The following is a 15,658-nucleotide window of genomic DNA, read 5'->3' as shown; positions in this document are numbered from 1 at the left end:
GTATATTTTTTGAGCATCTACCTGGATCCCACCATTGTGGAAACTGCAACCAGATAAAAGAGAGATGGAACCAATCAGGAAATTGCTTGTCTCGCAAATACATGGGATATGTCGACAAGGTGGACATGTTGAAAAGCTTGTACGAAGTTGACAGGAAATCGAAGAAATAGTGGCATCGAATATTTTTTAATATTATTGCTTTGTCAACCGTTAATACATTTATCTTTTTCAAGATAAGAAATCCAAATTCAAATGCTCAATTGAACTTGAAACAGTTTCGACATTTTGTGGCATTAGAATTGACTGGAGCAGAAGAAATAAGTACCAAACGAGGTCGTCTAATAACATCTATAGTAAATCATTTCAAGCGGACTGTGCCTTACGAAATTAGGTACGATTCATATGCACACATGCTGCAGCATATTGACAAGCCAAGAAGATGTGCATTTTGCAGCAGCAAATCGGAATCCCACAAGTCAAAATGGATTTGCACAAAGTAATATATATGTGTTTTCAGATGCGATGTTGGGTTATGCCTCATGGATAAAAAGAACTCTTTTTTAGAATTTAACAAAAAATAATAATATAATTGTAATTTATTAGTTATTAAAGATCTTTAAAGATATACAATTTGTAAAAAATACTATTTAGTTGTTATTGACAATCATATAGGCCTGGTGTCTTTATAGTGATGACACATAATTAACAATTAATTAAAAACTCATATTAAAAATAAATAGTAAATGTGCACTCCTGACATCAATATTAAGTAAGTTTTTACGGTTTTCATTTAATTTTCGATAAAAAATAATTCCATCCTGAAAGCATTAAAAAAAAAATATTCAATTCAAAGTCCGCATAAACGCCAATGGCGAATATACAAATCTAAATTGTATATAGGAAAAACGCTATGGATGCTTAGAAACTACAGAAGTACTAGTAAAAAAAATCTACAGAAGTATCACATTTTTCGAAAAAAGTAATTTTTTTTCTTTTAACTTTACCACCCTGTAGGGTAAAATCTTAAACGTTTAGAACATATGTTCATATGAACTTTTTTGCTTAATTTCGTCCAAGGAATACGCCTCTGAATTTTGTCCGCATACACCCTGTCTCCTCGCGAGATTGTGGTTCTGGAAAATTTGCTAACCTTCCATACATCTCCAGTATTGTCGTGTGGTGTATCCGCTAGTATCACCACGATAATTCCGAAATGACGAAGCACATCTGATGTTTGCGACGTTGCCAATATCAATACAATAGCAAGGTCTGTTTCCATAGTAAACTAATTTTCATCTCTTATTTATGTATGTACCATGGGTCATCAATCACTTCGTAAATGTTAATTGCACAACCTACTACTTATATGGAATCACCTAGTAATTTTGAGCAATAGAAATTAATTTGAAAGAAAATCTTTGAGGAATAAAGAGCAGTCTTTCCAAACCAAGTAAATAATAAAACTAGATTATTACGAATTTCCTAATAATAGAATGAATGAAAACAAAATATAGTTTTCTATTTACAAACATAATTTTCCTGAAAATGTCAATTTAACAAAAAATAATTGTATGTAAGTAATATTAGTAATCTGTATTGCTACCCCTAGCATCGATGCCTCGTCGACTTTATGAAGGCTATGCTAATCTATTAAATTATTAACTTCTTATTGGGGAACATTTACGCATTCTTCCAAAGCTTTTAGCATTCCAAAGCATTCCTCCAATTACCGCCCGATTGCACTAGTTCCAGTAATATCGAAGATTATGGAGAAAGCAGTCAAACAACAACTGTTAAGATATCTGGAATCATCTAGACTAATCAGCGATCATCAATACGGCTTCCGAAAGCTTAGATCCACCGGCGATCTTCTGGCTTACGTCACACACTTGTGAACGGAGGCCATGGAGAAGCACGGCGAGTCCCGCTCAGTCGCTCTTGACATTTCCAAGGCATTTGACAGAGTGTGGCATGAGAGACTACTAACCAAGCTCTCCTCAATCGGCATACAAAACTCATTATTGAATTGGATTAAAAGTTTTCTTGAACAACGAACAATCCAAGTAGCCGTCGATGGACACCTCTCCGACAAATTTAACATTAACGCTGGAGTCCCTCAAGGATGCATTCTATCCCCCACCCTTTTCTTGATATATATCAACGATTTGCTAGGAACCACTGTCAATCCAATCTACAGCTTTGCGGACGATAGCACACTTATTTCCACATTCAAGTCCACCAAACCAACGACAGCCGCAACTTCTCAGAATCTTAGGCAGCAATAAGTAGCTTCAACCAACAACGATATTAGAGCAATCTTGGAATGGGGCGGTAACAATCTGGTCAATTTTAACGCCAAAAAAACGCAGGCTGCAGTATTTACGATGAAGACTAACGTTGATGGCCCGGAGCTGGGTATGGCAGGGAAAACATTGCCAATGAAATCATCTTTACATCTTCTAGGAGTCGAAGTCACCAACAGTGTGTCTTGGCATGACCACGTTGCCGAGATCGCCAGGGCAGCTTCCAAAAAACTCGGAGTGCTTTTCAAAACGAAAAAACTGTATACACCAGAACAGCTACTGACTCTTTATAAGGCTCAAATACGCCCTTCCCTCGAGTATTGCTCGCATGTCTGGAGCTCTGCACCCAAGCATAGTTTAAAGCTGCTAGATTCTATCTAGAACAGAGCTATTCGTCTTATCGACAAACCAGATCTGACAAAGAGTCTGGATAGTTTGAAGCACAGGAGAAAGGTGGCTGATCTCTGTTTATTCTACCGTTATTATCACAGTAAGTGCTCCTCTGAGCTGGCAGGCCTGATTCCACCCAGGACTGTTCCGGCAAGAAGGACGCGTCTAGCAGTTACGGTTCATCAACATCGAGTCTACCTGCCTACCCCAAGGACGTCGCTGTATCGAGACTCATTCATCTGGAGAACATCTTTTTTGTGGATCGGGCTTCCACCTCACATATTTCCCGACACATACAACCTGCAGCGATTCAAGATAAAAGCCAACAAATATCTTCGATCAAGCACCACTCCAAGAGTGACATAGGACTTTCCTCTTGTGCTTGTGTTTACCATAAAAAAAAAAAAAAAAAAAAAAAAAAAAAGCTGTCTGTTTAAGTTATTTTATTTTACTATGGTTATTTTGACGAGCTCTAGTCCTTTTTTGATCTTATTCCTTAAGAGTTCTGTATGATTAAAATCTAGTGAGCAAGAAGGCCACTCCAAAACTGTAGCAGATTCTAAGAAGTATTTTGCAACTCTGCTGGTATGTGAAGGTACATTAACTTGCATAAATATAAAAAAATCGTCAAAAGCTCTCCAAAGCCTGACTACGGGTTGCAAAACTAATTCAACATACCTTTGATCTGTTATCGTGTAATGGGAATTAAATGAGTTCTTTCACTAATCATAATTCTATCCCGAAACATTACAGCACCTCCTTTGTATTTCGGGATAGGTTTGGAAGCACGGTGTCTTGTCCGCTTGTCTCCCTCTACCTCTTAAAATGAGGATTAGCCGGTCATCGGATCGTAGGCGGATTTTGGTTTCATCCGAAAATAAGACGTTTTTCCAATTTTTATTAGTACAATTTTCCTGTTGCAAACAAAAATTTAAACGGTCAGTTTAATATTTTCCTTAAAACTTCTGAATCTCTTAATTATCTTCAGGTAAATAATTCCCGAGTACGAAGTTTTCTTCTGATAGTTTTGACAGAAACACTAATACCTGTAGCTTGCAAAAATTACATTTAAAGATGTAAATATTATCCACAGATATTATTGGATTTTTTCTTGTTATTCGAGCTACAAAGCGATCTCGCCTCTCTGTAGTGATTTTTTCACGACTTCTCCTTGGTCTATTCTTTTTCATTAAGTGTTCTCAGTTTAAGAAACCTTGAATAGATTTTTAAAACAACCCCTTGTGTAACCTCCACTGTTCTTCAGCCACGCCTTATTCTGTCAGAGCAATAATTCTTACCCTCTAGACTAAATGTGCGAAAATAAAGAAATTATAAACTCGATGCCACTTGCAAGTGGAACAGTAAAATAAAAACTACCAACAAACAAGAAACAAACAGACACACAAACTTTTTTAACGTTTGTAACAAAAAACAATTAAACGAATATTTCATAATAATACTGGCTGATTCCATATAAGTATGATCGTCTATATGTAACTAAATATAAAAAAGTTGGCAATATTCATTATGGAAATTTTAAACTTACTTGAGAAAGCCCAGTGGAACTCATTGGACCCGTTTGATATAATATATAATCCAAAGCAGTCGCCCAGTCTAAATCATTCACAGCCGGTATCTTATTCAATTTATATCCCATATAAAAAGCCACGTGGTTCTGTAGACTTCTTCCAACGCCAGGCAATTCATGAGTCACTTTAATATTAAACTTGTCCAGTTCTTCTTTAGGGCCTATTCCAGAAAGAAGAAGAATTTGTGGTGTGTTTAAAGCTCCTGCAGATAAAATAACTTCACGTCGAACCCTCACAGAATATGTAATGTCTTTATAAATAAACTCTACACCGACAGCGGTTTTCTCATTGTTTCTATTTTGAAGTATAATTTTAGAAGCCGTAGAGTTAAGCATAACATGGAAATTCGGATTATTACGTTGAGGGCGGACATATGCTCTGGCACTACTTAATCTCACCCCATCTCTGTAAAAACCAATAAATAATAATAGTTTGACCATAAAATATTAAATTACCTCGTGTTTGATTGCGCAATAGCAAATCCAGTATATTTTTCACCATTTAAGTCGTCTGACACATTTTCTCCAATTTGTTGAGCAGCTTTTAATATATCAAATGCCATCTCAGGTTGATGTCGAAAGCGGGACGTCGTTAAAGGACCGTTTACGCCATGATACTTTGCATCCACTAACGTGCCTACATCTTTATTATCTTCGAATCTCTTAAATACTGGTAAGACCTCTTCATAGCTCCAGCCTGGGTTCCCTGCTTCAACCTAGTAAATGTTGAATTAAGGTAATAAATATTTTAATTATTTCTTACTAATTCTCGTTAATTTAGTTAACTGGCTACTTTGTTTGCAACTTACCCATTTCTCGTAGTCTCTGGGCGTTCCTCTTGTATACATCATGCCATTTATAACACTACATCCTCCTAAAACTTTTCCTCTTGGCCAAGTACATCTTTTATCTGGATATCCTTGACAAGCTTCTGGTTCTGGTTCGGTACGGTAGTTCCAGTCCATATACGGGTTTCCAAAGTAGTTTACTACCATTGCCGGTACCTGAAAAATCAGTAAATTTTATGCAATTCTTATCTTTTCGCCAACTGAAATAATTGCACTTTACAACTCTTTAGTCTTAGTTTCTACATCAGCCCCTAGGCTTCCAAGCATTTCTCTACAAAATACGTCAAAAGAATTTAAGGACACTAGATATGGTATGAGTGGAATAACTTTTTACATAAAATGTATGCAACTTGGGTTCTGAGTATGACCACATTAAGTAAAGCCAATGTCTTATGCGAGTAAAATTTAGAAAATTAGTTGATTTATTTTAGTTATTCCTTCTTGGCATAGTTCTTCTGAAATAAAACCTTAAAAGTACGTATTGTGTATGCACATATAAATTTATTGATTTATCGTTTTTATTGCCTACCTCTTACATAAAGACTTAAACAACATTTCATCATTTCCATTGCACTGCATGATTTGTACATTCAATCCTTCTGGTTGATGTAAATTCTAGGCATTCTTGTAGGAGCTCAGTGGAGTCAAAACTTACTTTCAAATTAATTATGTTACTTTTTGTTTTTTAACTGATTTTGACTTAAGATATAAGAACTCGACCAAACACATGCCGATATAGCTCCATCGAAAGCAAGGTTGACGTGCAAAGATATAAGGAAATTAAAAGATTTATGCTTGCGATTTAATAATAAGTATATGTTATGTAACGTATATGTTTTTTGTAATGTTCTGTATCTGATGATGGCTGTTTACACAGCCGAAATGCATAATACATTTACCTAAGTGTCCTACATGCATTTTTCTTGGAGATAAAGACTTCCCCTATTTGTAATCTTTATATACGCATTCTCCTACAAAATATGGACTTCTATTCAACTAATAATAAGTAGTAAATATTTAAAAACACTTATGCAGGATGATGGCTTAGAATGAATATCTCCATCACCATAATCGGGTACTCGATTATGGTAGCTTATCAAGTCATTTAAAGACTGGCAGACTCGCCAAGCTCGAAATAAAGCAAAAAGCCCAGAAGATACTTTATTACAAGTTTGAACCATTTCTGTCGTACAGGACGACCGGTACGTAATCTACCGCATCACAGATCGAACTATTCTGTTCAATTAATTTTTTTTACGAAAAACACTAGCACAAAAGGGTAAACCCTATAGTATTCACGAGTACCATACTGGATATTTTTTTAAAATTTCTGCAAGTTGTAATATTCGGGAAAAACGTGTTTTGGCAGTTGATTCCACAGACTTGCACTTCTCCGTAAAAAAAGAGTCTCGATATAGCGATGTTCTAGGCGTCTGCCAATGCACTCAATAATAATAAGTAGCATATGCCTGTCGAGTAGATCTTGCCTGTATACCTCTAGGTGGAATGATATACGCCAGTTTGGAAGAGAATTTACCATGATGGTATCGATAAAATAAATAGGTCCGCCACCATTCTTCTATGTGCCAAACTACCCTACTTCTAGTTATTTAGGCGGAGAGCGTTATATGTAAGTATCTTGTTAAGCGTTAAAAGCTGTTGCGCTGTATACAGCTTTTCGTTTTAAAGAGAGCCCCAAGTTTTTGAGTACCCGATTTAGCTATTTCCGTTACATGATCATGCCAAGATATTTTGCTTCCAATCTTCATACCTAACAAACAAACTAACGAAGACAGCGGCAAACTAAGTCCGAACATAATAAGGTTTGGGATGCCAGAGGCAGCCTTCTTTGTAAATACAGCAGCTACTTGTGTCTGAGCTGCATTTAACTCAATCAGATTGCACTCATGCCACACCAAAATCATATTAAGGTCGCATATGGCACTAGGTTTCGGCTGACGTAATTTAATTAAGCGACTTTAAAGAAGACACTAATGTATGTACTGTCATCAGCAAAGTTGTAAATTGGATTAGCAGTCTTATCGAAAAGGTCGTTGAGATGTAACAGGAAAAGGGTAAGGAACAAAATATATTCCTAAGAGCCACTTACGTTAATTTGAAACCTCTACAAGGAGTCTCCATCAACGAAAACTTAGATGGCTTAATTCTCGAGGAAGGTTCTAAACCAAGCAACGAGAGTTGGTGGTAAACCGTACGAATACCATTTGTTTAAAAGGTTTTCATGCTAGGCCCTATACCTTTGAAATATCCAGAGCTATTGCACGGGATTCACCACAATTCTCGATAGGCTTGGTCTAAACATGCGTGATATAGGCTCACCATAAATCACCAGTAGACCTGTGTTTTCAAAAACCATACTGACGGTCGCTAATGATGTTGATGGAGTCCAGGTTTTTCAAAATTTGGTTGTTAACAAGTGTCTTTATTATCTTGGTGATTGCCGGGACTAAAGGCATCGGACGGTAATTGATAAGCACCGTCTATTTTCTTTTTTTCATTAATTTGAAATAGTTGCTATGGATTGAAGGCTAGAAATAGTTGTGTGAGATACAATCAAAACTTAAAATATACGAGTATTTACTATAATCATAAGAATAAACGCACATATGCTAGCGTGGCAGATAAAGTAGAAAAGATGTATATTGGGAAGAAAATAACAATATAATAATACTATAAATCTAATACTATAATCTTAATATAAATTAAAATCATTCCAAAGAAAGCTTGTTAAAGGAGTTAGAGAAACTTAAACATTTGCAATAATTTCTCGAGTAAAAACCCAACCCTTTGCCGGCACTAGATGGTACTAAAACAGGAAATCCAGATTCAGATAATGACGTGGAATAGTAAATTCTTGTATGAAATTTGCTGAAACCGAAGCGACAGAAAGACCAACTATGACCAAGGGAGCGGCAGCACAAAAGTTGGTGTTCTGGAAAATTTACTAGACTAAAATTTTAAAGATTTACACATAGCCGTAAATGCAATTGCATGAATAGCTGTAAGTAAAGCGCACGTACTTCAGCCAACAGATGACTTGATCACTAATGTATCCACTACCATGGATGGCCTCACCATATCCCTCTTGAGTAAGCATCCACAGGTCTTCAAAGAACACCGTACTAATTAAATCAACTTTTCCTAACTCGTTGCTTCTTTGAAATATATATAATAATACTTTTAAATTTTTATATCTTTTTTCATAATCATAATCATATCCTCATATTCCTTTTTTTATAGTTTTGAATAAGCCTGTTTATTAAATCTGATGTTCAGCAAGGCAACACAATGTCACTAAAACTATTAGAGTTTTGGAGAGTGCATTCAAACAATTGAACTGGAGTGATATAAACATAGTTGGCAAAACCTAAGCAACTTACGTTTTGTAGATGATATAGTGCTATTCTTGGACAATCTAGAAGAAATGTGACTGATGTTGCAGGACCTGCAAGAGGTGTATGGAAAATTCCGCCTTAATATCAGTAATTTAGAAACACAATTTATGACAAACCTTATTCTCGGCTTGAAGATTGGCGGAGCTGAAATTCAAATAGTCGATAGATGTGTAGCTTGGCCATGAGGTCAGCATATTTAGGGATAACCAGACATGCGAACTAAAGAGAAAGTTTAGTCTCTCATGCACAGCTTTTGGAAGATTTAAAACGTTTTCAAGAGTGACATTTTCATCAATTTAAAAAGAAGTATTTTTGATCAGTGCGTGCTACTAGTAATGACATATGGCTCATAAATCCTAATACTAACAACAGCAACAGCTAAAAAACTTAGAGTTACACAAAAGAAGATGAAGAGATACTTGCTTGGTGTGACCTTAATGGACCACATAAAGGAAGATCTGCGCAAAAGAACCGGTGTCGGAAATGTCGTTGAAGCTATTGCAAAGCTTAAGTGGAACTGAGCTGGTCACGTTGCACCGATGTGGATGATCGATATCGCGTGGAGACCTAGAACGGACAACTGAAGTAGAGAAAGACAGCTATGCGTTTGTTGGATGATATTAAGAGGATCGGCTGGATAGAACCAGCACAAAATCGATTGGAATAGAAAATGATTGGAGAGGCCTATGCTCAATAATGGACACAGATGCTTTAATTTATGATGATGAATGAAGTTGGGGCTCAAATGAAACCAAGCTAAACTACTGAAAACCTGGATACAAAAATTGAAACGCGTGTTTCATCTTGTAAATGTAAGGTACAGACTTAAAGCAGTACAGACGTTATTAAAAATATGTTCTTTTGTTACACTCGTACCTGCAGCATTTTTGTCAATACCAAGCGAAAAACCTGTTGTTTTCCCAACAACCTTTAATATTTAAATAAGAGCATTTTAGGTGAGGGAATCGTTACCATGACTGGGATTTACTTCTCAACTGTGTATACACGTACTAGTCTTAATGTTTCTGCCCATGAAATATCTATTTAATTATTTTATGATTTCAGGCATATTCAGTAAGCTCTGTTCTCTAAACACCAATAAAGGCTATCCAGGATCAGATATAATATCTACATTATTTCTAAAAGTTTGTATACTATGTATACTATTGCATCTTATCTTCAATCTCTGTATTTAGACAAGGGATTTTCCAGATTTTTTAATGAGAGTTTTATTAGGGCTTCTTAAAGTCAAATGATAGAGCCTCTATTACTAACTATCCCATTTGCATACTCAGCGTAATTCTAAAGGTTTTTTAAAATTTGATCTCATTTTCTTACAATTTCATAACGCCTTATTTAGCATTTAAGTTTATTGTTTTTTGGTACATCATCTTTATTTGAAAATAAACACCTGCTTGCTATAAAACGAAGATAACTTAAGTTCATCATCGATCTACTTATATATACCAATATTTGTTTCGATATTTTTTGTTATTATTTTTCTTAATTGTTTAATAATCTCAAAGAAATGAATTTATACATTTTATCATTGGTGAGACATATATTTATACAAAGATTCAATTTTCTTTTAAATATTGTATGAAAATAGCACTGATCGCGACATCTAGTCTAAAGTGTGTTAATGACCTTGTAAGAAAAATAAGAACTCCTAGATGGCGTTAGCTGTTCTTCGTTTTGAATTTTAGGCAATTTATTGGAATCACGTTGTTTTTCTCTCTGACTAACGTGTTTCGCCTATTTGTATATCCTTTTTTCATTAGTCACGTACGCGTCACATGCTCAAGGATCAACTTTTTAGGTATTGACATTTTTGATAGCGGGCTGTTGTGGCTATTGTAATGGCTGTAATTTGAATTATTTACCTTTTGGTATTAGATTAATGGCCGTACTCGCTGCCAGAGACAACCAAAGAGACGCGCAACTGTGCCGTAAAAAAATATCCGATTATTTTCCATCTTTGTCTCTCTTCGTGAAAGGTGGACGTAGATGGCGCAGATAGCTTTTGCCGCCATAATTCAAACCTCGGCTATTAAGCATTTAATTATTTATTTTAATTAAAATTAGTTGTTATGTCTCAGAAGTCAGAACATCATAATTATGTTCTGAGACAGAACGGCTGATTTTAATTAAAACAAATAAAAAGTTATTGATATGTTTTTAATTATGTTAAACTTATTATTAAAGTTATGATTAGTATTGTGGCGCCACCTTAGCTCACCTTTTATAAGGGAAGAGAAAGACAACGAGAAACCATATATACAGATTAAAGAGAGCAACAACAATAGGGTAAATTTCTATCTAGTTGCACGTCTCTTTGGTTGTCTCTGCTCATTGCAACTTAAATCTAAGCGGAGTAACATTGTATTGTCAATTCTTGTAAAGCTGGGTCTGCGTGGGATTATCCATCGAAGAGGTACCCAGAATTTGCATTTTGGTTTTCTTTCTAAATGATGTACGCTTCAAGTTAACAAGTTCAATTGCTCGAGGTGTGGATTCGACCTCATGGTTATTTCATAGCAACACTACCCATGAAATGTGAAAGATTACTTTAATTAAATTAATATAAAAAACCCTCCAACATCATGAAGTTTCACGTGGTAATTTTAAAGTCTTATGCAGCATTTTATGCAGGGTCTTAAGCCAGATCCTAAGCCAAGAATTAATTAATTTTAGTTGATCTAGTACATGCATGTTGTACACTGTACAGTGTACTGTGTGCTAGGTTACTGACTTTGGCCAAAGGGTAGCTAGATACTAGCAGGTTATTGATTTTTTTAATGTTTTATAACTGTGGTGCATAGAGTTTTGATTTCAGAGGTTATACCTTTTAAGAAAATTTTATTTTATAATTTTTAACAATGATTTATTTGAGTAAAAGATTAAACAACGAATATTAACCAGTAATTGCTTATTTTTTTATAATATAGTGTTGGTAATAATTGAAGCTTATTTTAAGTCTTACTATGTGTTATATTTTTTTACATCCCTTTGTTTATATGAGAACCGATTTGCCAGATAAAGGTTCTTTTAACTGCACTTTAAATAAACACATCAAACTTGGATGGCGCCCACAATTTAAAAGGTAAGCATCTCTAGAATAATTCATGCCAACCTACCACCAATTAATGTCCTCCAGACTGATAAGCTGTCGTTAGCATATGTGCCACTATATTAAAGACTTTTAACATCAGTTAATTTTTATTAAAAGCAAAAATCTAATAAAAAGTGGTTACAAAATAATAAAAAAAATAACAAAGAATAATGATAAAAATTTCGCCTTTATTGTAAAAAAAAAAATTCACAGCTTCTTTTGTTACGGGTAAGAAACGGTGAATATAAATTTTTTTCTCGCAATAAAGAAAAGGGTTGCAAAAGCCCGTTGCTAATTAAACCTGGGGGAGATGAAACATCTTAACGTATTTAAGGTGATTTTGTTCATTATTCCGTTTTAAAATAAAATTTACTTATATTAAATTTTGCGTCGCTGGTCTTGAATATTAAAGAGGTTCATCTGCCGGCCGAAATCTTGAGTAGGAAGATAATGCCATTTGTACGATGCAGGGGAAATAAAATTATAAAGGTTATGGCAATCTGATGAATATTTGATGCAGGGTATTAAAAATTTACAAGGCTTATGCTAAGAAATTTACATTTTTTATGGACTGTTTTGTTCTGCAAAACCTGATAAATAAAAACTACTTTTGAAATTTCTTTTTTCGCTTTATTTTTTTTACCTTATCTTTATCATAATAAAATCATTTTTCATAACGTTGCTCTAATCTTAATTCGAATCGTCAAAGTCCCTTAAAATATTAATTTGCGGCATTGATGACTCCTTTGTTTTTCTTAAATTTTTCACCTCCAAGTTATATTTTTTAACTTCTGAAATTTGAAAAATAGTCACTGTGGGCTGCAAATAGGAATTATTAGAGAAACTTTCGAGTTTGAATTCGTTGATTTTAGCCATTGCATCCACCGACAAATAGACAAGGCTAATGTCATAGCAAAACAAGAATATTTTTTTTGTCAAATAGGATCTCTGATTTTTGACCTCATCTTTCGAAACCTGCGTAATATTGACTAGTAATAGTTATACCTTTCTCCAGAAATCAATAAACCTAACGATAATTTTCTTTTTGCCTTCTTTGTGAGCCTCAATTTAGTGTTTAGACTGAGTGTAATGCAAGTTTCGTTAACAGTTCTCATTGCAAAAATTTATTGGGTTCTGCTTATATAGCGCAAAATTTTCCTCTTGGTCAACTTTTGATTGAACATGAGCAATCACGCTCACGGTCACCTTGCACAGAGCTTCTTTATGTGCAAATGTTGATATAAAATATAACGTATATTCAATCGCCATCCTAGCAGACTCAGCTATCTCACTTATTTTGATTGTGTTGTCCTTCATCACCATTTTATGGTATGATGATTTTTAATGATTTCAAATGTGACTTATACGGGGGTCCTCAACGTGATTTATCGGAAGTGCTCGTACAACTCTTTTCAAATTTAGAGACTCACTGTTTAACCATTAAATATGAGAGAGAGGAGTGAGGAGTTTAGCCTTTTTTTAATTTGAAATAATTCTTTTAAATCTTTTTTTCATTCTCATCCAAACAATTGAGGTTTCTTATTCCAACGACTTTCAAATATGTACTTACAAAGCAATCGATTTGAAAATATACAGGATGGGGAATTAAAGATTACGCATTATTAAAATATTGACAGCACCGCTTCATGTCGTCAATAAGCGGCCCTCTCCGGTCGTCTGACAGATATTTGCTGTTTTTATTTTTTACAGAATATCGGCATGCGTCATTTTCTTATGACTGCACACTGCACTGTTGAATTTTAAAGCGCTATAATTTTTTTCTTAACGTATTATAGCTGTTTATATTCCTTCTTAAAGAGTTTGAATTATTAAATGGTTTAATGGAGACAGTTCGGCATTTCAATGTAGAGATTTGTTTTCAAATGTATTTGACCAAATGCCACCACATAATACAAATGCCATACAAGTGAATTAAACACTATTAAGTAGAACTGTTGAAGAGTAAGTAGTCACGGTTAAGTAGAACTGAATATGGACCATAAAGCAGACTATTCACACGGCTGCAGCAGGGGCAACCTAGGGCATATGGCAAATGGGGCAATTTAGGAAGCTCTACTACCCACGTTCCTGGATGTTTTTTAATTTGACTGTTCAGGTTAAGTGTGCAAGTGCGTGTGAGTTGTACCGCACTAATTAAGAAGCCGGCGCCGATATTGTCATTACAGCAAAAAGTTGATGTAGCATTAACTCTTTCCGTTATTCTACTAAAAAAAAAGAAAAAAAAGGAGATATTGAGTGAAGGGGTGGCTATAGAAAAGAAAAGATTTGTGCCACATGAACGTCAGGCAATTATTGGAAGTAGATGATCCTAAAAACTTTTTGCGAATGGACATATGTAGATTCCTTTGAAGAGCTCCTTGATATGGTGACACCAATAATAAAAAAACAAGATTCATTGATGCGGAAAACTATAAGTGCTCGACAACGTCTAACTGCTACTCTATGATTTTTATTTAGCGGACAAAGCTATGAAGATTTAAAATTAAGAACTATTATATCACCTTAATTAATGTCAATAATGATTCCTGGGACATGTTGGGCTATCTACAAATCTCTTAAACACTACATAAAGGTAAGAAATAAAAATAGTAATATTTATGAAATGGTTTATTTCTTTCTAGTTACACAGAATTTGGATATATTCGTAGTAACTGTTGTTTTTGTCTGGTGTTATTTTTAAGCTTTATTAAATATTAGTTATAGGAACTCTGTTATACCATATCGCAATTTTTATTTTGTATGATCTCGATATGTGGTGAATTCCTACCCGCACATTGTGATTCAGAAGCTGGAATTTCGTGAGAAGATGTCTGAAAAAAAGAGGGGTTGCGCTTGATACTAAAGGGAAGGCGTGGGAGATTGTATTTAGTATTGACGGGATGAACAATACCACGCGCTTCGTTGGTTATGTACGAACTGATTCAAATTGTGCTCAAATTGGCCCGCATGTATAATGTGATTTTATACATGTGCGAAGTGGATTTACGAAAATTGTCCTGCTTGCCTACACACAGCACATTTAGGGAAGCAACTAAGGGCCATAACTCTATGTTGTTCCTGCGACAGGCGTGTAAGTAGCTGGCTTAAAACTGTTACCGGTATTTGGAATAAACTCTGGAGATATTTCCTGAAGATCAGAGTCAAAGAATAGAATTTTGTCAAACCATGATGTAATTTTTTTACGAAATATTTTATTTTCAGTTGAATCTTCTTTTCGATTACATGGGAAACACAATTCCCTTATTGTGCGATATTGATCTCGGGCAACCAAATGAGCACAAAAACTTTTAATTCCTTACCGAGTATTTTAAAAAATTGAATGGTATTTTGGGAAACCATAATATAGGGTTATTTTTTATTAATGATACTTTAAGCGCTCAACAATACGTTAACTTACTGCAAAACCAAAGTCATCTTAAAATTAAAAAAGAATTTATATAATTAATAAATACTTTTCCTAACCTTCTCATTAGTGGGACTGGTAAAATTAAATAACCTCCTAGATCCACAGATTTGTCTCCAAATTACTTTTATTTTAACTTATTATTCAGCCGAAGAATATTAGTACCCCTATCAAAAACAGATGCTTACTCATGTCGTACTGAAAGACAATGACGAAACAGGCGAGTAGTGTAGTACACGAAATGCATGCGTGCGCGTTACTTTATTTCGTCTTTAAGCACCTGTCTATGCGTAATGATCGATTCCCTAACCAATCAACCAATCAATCAAATGCTTTATTGTCAGAAAATTTATATTTTATCGACAAAGCTAAAGGAAAAAAAACTTGTATATACAATCTAGTGAGATATCCTATCATATGAAGCGTATAAAAGCAAAACCAGACATTTGACATATAAGCCATTTTGAGTAAAATGAGAAAAACCTGCAAAAATCATAATTTTTACCTAATTAACTTTAACCGGTTTTGAATAAAATATTTGAAATGTTGATAGCTAATAATCGCTATATAAAAAAAT

The 15,658-nt window shown here is 34.6% G+C and overlaps 1 protein-coding gene across 1 annotated transcript in view; it reads right to left on the bottom strand.

Annotated features, from left to right (window-relative positions):
* The window catches only part of LOC126744723 (glucose dehydrogenase [FAD, quinone]-like), a 67,174-nt gene that overhangs the window by 38,080 nt on the left and 13,436 nt on the right, over positions 1–15,658 (bottom strand). Inside the window, exons 2-4 of the mRNA XM_050452259.1 lie at positions 5,091–5,285; positions 4,738–4,997; positions 4,240–4,687 (exon numbers count right to left, since the gene is read on the bottom strand). Coding sequence (XP_050308216.1) covers positions 4,240–4,687; positions 4,738–4,997; positions 5,091–5,285 — 903 coding nt within the window. The remainder of the gene's footprint in view (positions 1–4,239; positions 4,688–4,737; positions 4,998–5,090; positions 5,286–15,658) is intronic.

Source organism: Anthonomus grandis, chromosome 14 (genome assembly GCF_022605725.1).
Source record: "Anthonomus grandis grandis chromosome 14, icAntGran1.3, whole genome shotgun sequence".
NCBI lineage: Eukaryota > Metazoa > Arthropoda > Insecta > Coleoptera > Curculionidae > Anthonomus > Anthonomus grandis.
Note: the sequence above shows the minus strand (reverse complement) of the source record. Positions and strands in the feature narration are given on the sequence as shown.